Source organism: Melanostigma gelatinosum, assembly GCF_949748355.1.
Source record: "Melanostigma gelatinosum genome assembly, chromosome: 17".
NCBI lineage: Eukaryota > Metazoa > Chordata > Actinopteri > Perciformes > Zoarcidae > Melanostigma > Melanostigma gelatinosum.
This window is the reverse complement of record NC_136650.1, coordinates 14866826-14874991: the sequence shown is the minus strand read 5'-3', so window position 1 is coordinate 14874991 and position 8166 is coordinate 14866826. Positions and strand designations below refer to the sequence as shown.

General features: G+C 43.4%; 1 protein-coding gene across 1 annotated transcript; it reads left to right on the top strand.

The window, feature by feature from the left end:
* Nucleotides 1-202: 202 nt before the first annotated feature.
* Nucleotides 203-7291, top strand: pdk4 (pyruvate dehydrogenase kinase, isozyme 4). Its single transcript, XM_079288047.1, has 11 exons — nucleotides 203-486; nucleotides 810-951; nucleotides 2302-2373; nucleotides 2563-2747; nucleotides 3071-3160; nucleotides 3558-3635; nucleotides 4282-4358; nucleotides 4448-4546; nucleotides 4763-4876; nucleotides 5133-5246; nucleotides 5598-7291. Exons 1-11 carry the CDS (start codon nucleotides 369-371, stop codon nucleotides 5739-5741), a joined length of 1233 nt encoding a protein of 410 aa, XP_079144173.1. The 5' UTR covers nucleotides 203-368; the 3' UTR covers nucleotides 5742-7291.
* Nucleotides 7292-8166: the final 875 nt, after the last annotated feature.

Below are 8166 nucleotides of genomic sequence, written 5' to 3'. Positions count from 1 at the left end.
CACTACGGTTCGTGCTTTCCAGTCACACACTGGTGACAAAATGATTGAAAAACGAACCCTTTCCTGTTCCCTTTCCACTTCCTCCACCACGTGCTCCAAATCCAGGCGCCCATTGGTTGCTTGCCACGTCAAATCCCCCCCTACCTCCCGCCCAACAACAACAACACCACCAGCACACTGTTGCCAGTTGCATTTGAAGGGCACACGATCAGTTTGTCGGGAGGCAAGGACGCTGCTCGAGAAACAAAACGTAAACAATGATGGGGAACTCGTAACCAGCATCTGAGACTCTGGCTGACGGTCCACAAACTGGAGCGACCGATTATCCCCTAAAACACGGACGGACTGGCCGTAAAAAGACAGGAAAAATGAAGTTTGCTCAGCTTCTGCTGAAAAGCAGCTCCGTCTCAGGGATACCAAAGCAAGTGGAGAGGTTTGCGAAGTTCTCCCCCTCTCCATTGTCTATGAAGCAATTTATTGACTTCGGTAAGTGTTTCGAGGAGTATCGATTCAGTCGGACACTGTTTGCATGTTATATCATTCTTTAGCACACTCGCGGGGCAGTTGCACAACCCCCTGACAGCTGGTCTTTGACGGATTATTTGACCGGTTTGATGCTGTTCCCTCTGCAAAAAAAAAGAAAGAATACACATACTGCTGCTGGTTCCTCCTCCCAAGGACAGATCCAGTCCACAAAAAAAAAAATCCTGGATGTCATTTCCATGTTGATGTTTGGGAAAGGTTGCTGTGTTATTTATTTGATTGGATGTTTGCTCAGTGTCTCTCTCTGTCCCCTCACGTGTCTGCAGGCTCGGCCAATGCATGTGAGAAGACCTCTTTTGTGTTCCTGCGGCAGGAGCTTCCTGTCAGACTGGCCAACATCATGAAGGAAATAGATTTCCTCCCCGACAAGCTCCTGGGCACTCCGTCCCTAAAGCTCCTCATCAGCTGGTGGGATAAAATAAACAACTCTTCCTGCACATCACAATAAGGTTCAGAGGAACTGTAGCATGAGAGTCCTATTGCATGTCTGTTGTTATTTATTTGTCAGGGTTCCCAGGCTATACCAGGGTAAAAAATTGTACTTGTTTCAGCAGGAGATAGTTATGCAACAGTAGTGTCTGTGTTATTGAAAACCCTGTCCTTATTATTTGTCAACGCATCAACAGATCCAGTCATGCAATTTGTCCTCCTTTAGTTTTGGTAAATCCACCTCGTCACACGCTCGCAGCTATGAAAACATTGCCGCCGATTGCCTCCTTCCTCACCGTCATGTTTTCTGTGCACCCGCTCGCTGGACGCCGTTGATCTTGGAAGCATATATTTGAACAGACAGACTAATGCACCGGCGGTCATGTTGGTATGCTATTCCTATGTAATATACCATAATATATTCGGTTGTATCATAAAGATGCAGCACCGATTTTTGAATTTTGAAGGATCTGCATACCACTTGGTGCATGGCAGCATTTGTTTGTGGTCACAAAACCCTCACACACAGTTAAAGTTATGTCGGCGAGTGTTAATCTGTGTGCACACACCCTAATTCAAGGTACACTGTAAATAAGAATAAGGTTGTGAACACAGAGGGTGCAGCCAAGTACAGGTGTGCATGTGCAGGAGAAGTACAACATTGTATAGCAGGATAGCTGTAATCCTTTTTTCACTTGGAGTTAGATTTTACGTCATAGTTGCTCCTTCCTGACAGGACACGGTATTCTCCTGCAGACGTTACCCTCGCGTGTTGAGTGTGTTCGCACAAGTTGTGTTCAGACACGGTAACAATTAGCATAATCCCCACCCTTTACATAAGAACACCTACACTCTGGCTTTCGCTTCTCTTTTCTCTGCTGTCACGGCCTTGATATTTTCAATCAAGCTTGTCAAAATGCAAAGCCTCCAAAAAGGTTATTTCAAGATCTGTTGGAGTGATGGGACACAGTCCAAAGTGCGAGAGCTGAAGGTCAGTGGAGGGACAAACCACACTGCTGTTCACCTTTCACCCAGTCCCTCCACTGAGAGTGTGACTCGCTGAGCTCAGCACGTCTGCGTCCGCTGGCCTCCAGATGCATTCTGTGATAAAACAAGCATCTGGTATTTAAAGAGGACGGTGTTATTCTCATCATGTGGAAATGCTCAACGCCTAATTACGCCGCTGTTTAACTGGTTAAGATCCTTTTTTTTTTTTTACCATGCTTTCACATGAATGTAGCCGAATCACCATTTTGATTTACAGTAAAACAACTAGTTGAGTTTGTTTCTGTATATTTCTTGTAAAATCCATTATTTTGTGTCCGCCAGGTATTCCCAGAGTTTGTTGGAGATTGTAGATTTCTTCGAGAAGGATCCGGATGATAAGGACGTCCTGACAAAGTAAGTCATTTACAGACGCTTTCTGGTGCATACATGTTGCTTCTGTCAACTTTAAAGGCATTCAATTAAAAAATCAGAGCAGCTGGGTGAACTCACATGCCATTCTCACTGATGTGTAGGTATACTAACAAACCCGGTACGCTAACAACCCCTCAAAGACTCAAACGACCGTCGTGTCTTCGCCCTCAGCTTCACGCAGACTCTGGTGAACGTCCGTAACCGGCACAACAACGTGGTGCCCACCATGGCTCAGGGTGTGGTGGAGTACAAGGACGCCTTCGGCGTGGACCCCGTCACCAACCAGAACGTCCAGTACTTCCTGGACCGCTTCTACATGAGCCGCATCTCCACGCGCATGCTCATGAACCAGCACAGTCAGTATAGCACTCTGTCATTGACTGTGAGTTAATCAACACGGTTGCTCACACTCGAAGCTCGTGTCCTTAAATCAAACGCAATAAAGTGCCGATAATGTTTACGAGCAGTTTGAAATGTCACAGCGCATTTTGTGCTTTTTTTGTGTGATTGTGTCCGATCTCATTTGTACGATTTTAACGCTGTAGAAAAGACACCCAACCTCACTCAAACTGGACATGTGCTTCATATTTGACTTCATATTCACAACATCTAGGGACAGTGAATTGTGTCGATACGTATTTTGAAGTCACACACACATTTATTGCATTTTGCCCTGTAGCATTAATCTTTGACGGCAGTGTGAACCCAGCCCATCCGAAACATATTGGCAGCATCGACCCCAGCTGTGACGTTGTGGAGGTAATAAAAGGTAATGAATGATTTCCCTCAGCTCCAATACTGCTGTCTATACATACACGCACACACACACACACACACACACACACACACACACACACACACACACACACGCTGGATGTGTTGTCTTTTATTCATGACTGTTTGACCTTTTATGATTTGATATTTTTAGAGTCAGTAGGCTACACAAGGTGGGAAGTGAATAGACCCTCGTATTAAATTGGAGCTGTCTATTTCTGTTTGGCGTATGGTATAGTATAGTATAGTATAGTATAGTGTAGTATATTATGCCTGTTAGTGTAAACTGCTTCAAAGATGGAAACCATAATATCCTCTAATATTGTTCTCCATCTCTCACGGTGTAAAGTAACCGCAGATGATTCATTTTTTATTTTTGTTTCACTTTCTAGATGCCTATGAGATGTCAAAGATGCTTTGTGAGCAATATTACCTGACTTCTCCTGATATGGAGATCATAGAAGTCAATTGTAAGTCCAACAAAACAACCACAATTTCCCTGTTTTGCATTTTTTTAAAGTTACTCTTGTCTATACTGTATCTTTGTTGTTTCACCTGGATGGTCTGTGTGAGAGGATAGTTTCACTGCTGTGCTCTGAACCTGAACCTATCGTCCAATCTTTGTTGGTTCAAGTGAAACCCTTTGTGTCAATGTCCAGTTAGCTGGGTCTGCCAAGAGCTAATGCAGCATCAGACATTCCTCACTTTGAACAATTATCTACAGATGAACCGCAACAGAAATAGACCAGAAAAAAGGTTTCATTCTATCATGTTCCTCATATATATATTGCTCATACAGCTGGGGTTGGATAACATTAAAAACAGTGGGTTGTATGATTACATGCATAAAAAAAGACTCTTATACTGTATACATGAATAGAATATGTAGTTTTTACAATACACGTGGTAGTTTTTGCAGAACATGTACCAGAGCTTTGAATACAAACTGTACACGCTTGGCCGGAGTTAATGTGTTGTTTTATAAAGCAGGCATTTGTCCCAGAGCTCTGCATTCACCCACCGGTCTGCTTTACAGTCAGGATGTCTGGGTTTCAGATGTGTCATAGTTGAATATAGTGCCATCCATATGATCAGTATTCTAAATCTTTTTCACAGCCAAGAACCCCGACCAGCCCCTCCACATTGTCTACGTGCCATCCCATCTGTACCATATGCTGTTTGAGCTTTTCAAGGTACAGTACCAAACAAGCCTGGAAACCAGACGGATGTTACTCCTCACCGTGTGTCCGCTCACTCATTTTGTCATCGCTTTCTCTGCCAGAACGCCATGAGAGCGACAGTAGAGACCCACGAGATGAGCCTAACGCTGCCCCCGATCAAAGTGCGAGTCTCCCTGGGAACTGAGGATCTCACTATCAAGGTAGATGAGTCAAGATAGACACTTCCATCAACTATACTACATGTCCATGTGGACCTTGTTAGCATAACAATAAAACCAACCCGTGACTTGATGCACAAAGCATGACACTGCTTAGATTCCATCCAAATGGTAAATGATGAAGAGGCGACAAGTTCGCTGCTGCCAGAACAAGAAGGAGACCCTTGTAAATCGAACACACCTCCCCTTCGTTTTTAGATGTCTGACAGAGGAGGGGGAGTCCCTCTGAGGAAGATTGAGCATCTGTTCAGCTACATGTACTCCACGGCTCCGAGTCCAGTCCACGAGGACAACTCTCGCAATGCACCACTGGTGAGGCTGAACCCGTCTTCAGTGTTGACGAGTGTCTTCGTCGGTACACGGTGTGCTACCAAGACTATAAACTTGTGTTTGCATTTGAAACTGGGATTTAAAAGTCAATCACAGACTCACACAACTGAGCATGTTGCAAATTAGTTTATTACAAAGAGGATTGTAGTCCAGATTAAACTGAAGACCTGTTTACGACACAAACCCTCCACAGTGTCCACACTATGTTTTAAACGGGACCCTTTTTTTTTACCGTCAGGCTGGTTTCGGCTACGGCCTGCCCATCTCTCGTCTGTATGCCAAGTACTTCCAGGGAGACCTGCAGCTCTACTCTATGGAGGGCTACGGCACCTCAGCTGTCGTCTACCTGAAGGTGAGAACTCCACCACCTCCAAAACACACGTCAAAAATAACCTTCAAACGCCGAGTTGGTGTAGAGTTCAAATATGCATGTACCGGTACTGTCAACAACACAGCCTGGACTGACTGAGTGGTAGCAGATGTAAAGTGACTTTGTAAAACATTCCTTGCGCAACGAATGTGTGTCTTGTCGTGAGTTATAAATCACCTCATGTTCCATGTCAGGAGACCTTTGCTGTCTCTACTTAAACCAGTAAATCAAGCACAGAGTGAACTTTGTATGGGAACTGGATCTCACTCTGGGCAGACGTGTCTGTGTGATAAGGATGCGGACTAATACGTTGCCTTATGTTCTGCATCACAGGCGTTGTCCTCAGAGTCAGTGGAGAGACTTCCTGTTTTCAACAAGTCAGCCTTACGGCATTACCAGACGAGCATCGAGGCTGACGACTGGTGCATGCCCAGCAAGGATCCAAAGAGACTGGGCAATTCCAAGGGGACTCTGTGATGGTGGACGGACGTCTTATATAGTTTGAGTTAAAGAAGCGTAGAATTTAAAAGAAAAGGGTCCATGTTGGAGGAAATTGGACAAACTTGGACTGTAAGTGGGGGAAAGGCACCAAAGGCTTTCAGCATGCTACTGGACCTGGACTTGTGTACGCGGAATGTGGATTCATTTCTCACAGAGAGAAGCCTCGATGCAGGGAAACGGTCGTTGTTGGTGTCAAGAACCAGATAAATGCACTGAAATAACTGACTGAACTATTACTACCAGCCTCAAAGCATTTTAATGTAATTGCACGATGATTATGGGCTGCTAATGGCAATGGAAACAAGTATTAATCTTCTTTTGCCACACTCACCTTTCAGTTACAATAACCCAGTTGCACTTTGTAAGTAAGCTGTTTGTGTTTTTGTCCATTTTTTGTCTTTCAAAGCAGATCATTGCACAATCATAAGACGTAAGGAAGTGCATTCGATTAAATAATTATCAAGGCCTAGAAAAACCCATCCAAAGCCAGCTGCAGCGGGGTCAGTTGAGTTAAGGAGAATAGGAAAACATTCAGCGACCTCAGCATTAGCACAAAAGGAGCAAAGTCTGTTCCTCCACTTTTGTACACGTAAGCGTTTCAGTCCTTCATAACTTCCAGCATTGATTCACACAGACTCACTACAGCATTTCATTGTGGCTTAGTTCAAATACAAGTACAGCATTTCAGAGACACAATGAGCAGAATTTGCACTGGTTCTAAAATCACATCAATGTAAAGTCAATTGTTCCATTTCAGTCTTTTAGCTTCTTTTATGTGTGATGGTAACATGATTGGTGGATGTTGAGTTCCACATGGCAAAATAGTGTGCGCCTTTCTGGAGAAGGTTAATGGCTAAAACATAGTATTGCAACATATTTTAAATGAATATATATATGGTTGAACTGTGAATATTTGAAATGTAAAACTGCCAAATGAACCATGACCTCCACAATAGAAATTCTCCTCTTGTTGAAACAGAACTGAAACACACACTTTTTAAACTTTATACAAGAAAGTTTTCAGTGTTTTCAAAGAGCAACTGTCTAGAACTGCACTATTCATTTGATAATAGCAAGTGCTGCGTAATGATGCATGTGTTGTACTTTTAAATGACTTACTTTAAAGGGTGTGAAGGTCTGTGGGTTAAATGTTGATCTACAGAGAAGAACTGTATTTGAGCTTGCTGGGATGACACATACACATAAAGTTAACGCTGTATGCAATATGTATTGATCGAACAGCTATTGCCTTATCTGTATCTAACAATTACACATATTCCATGTCCCCATTAGCGGTCAAATACACTGTACTTCCCAATTATTTCTTTGCCAAGTTTGTAGCATTTAGAATTGCCTTGAGACCTTGTTGATTCAAATATGAAGTCACTAACTTCAGATTTTTTTGATTTGTAAGCTGTCTGCACCAACAGACACTTTGCATTTGATACCGTATAGACGCCGCTCTGTACCGTGTCGCCACAGTGGAAAAACCAGTGAATATAGGAAATAAAAATCTCACTTCTCAACTGACTGGAGATTCTGCTGTTTATAGTGTGTAAAGTACGCAGCATTGTGTGCCACTGCTCTGTGCAACAACGTCGCTGGAAGTTGTTGCATGCTCATTGTCCCCCTGACTCCCCTCTTCTCTCCCCACAGTTTGTTTTTCGGAAACTTTGCTCTGTTTGTGTGTCACCATCTCGGCCACAGTCCAGTGGCTTTTTCCGTGACCAGCTGCCAATAGGGGTTTGAGAACAGGCGGTCCTGCCCCGTCATTAGTGTGCCCACATGCCACACTCTACTCTGGTTTTGTGCCTTTTCTCTGCTTGTCTCTCTGAATCCTGTTTTCCAGTTCATTCCGGTATGATTACAAACACAGCATTATGCAAGCTCGTTCTCAAAGATAAGAGCAAAGAGATCACTGCAATGTCAGAATCACCACTGCGTTCAAGTTAAGTTAAAAGCCAATTTCCCACTTCCTGTTATGTATTATTTTATTATTAAAACATGATTTAAGAATATAGGCTCTCTCTGCCTGACTTTTACTGGTCTATTTTAAGAGTACAGGCAACCAGGCCTGACCCTTCAGTCATCCAGACAATGTTCCCTCCACAGAAGGTGTCTGGTACACATGCCGACCGACAGAGCTCAGCCACACCGGTTTACATATATGACCTATGGACTGCCATAGGTTTGGTAATAATAACACTGGCACATCAAAAGAACAAGCAACTGTTGTAAAATGGTGAGGTCACTGATATGACACTGGCCTCCATTTACCCGGATTGTTGAAAGAATGTGGAAACTGGAAATTCAATTCCTATCATTCTCCAAAGGAAAAAAAAAAGATATCTTTGTCTTAGTTATTCCTTTATAGTGACAATCTAAAATGTATGTCTGCCAT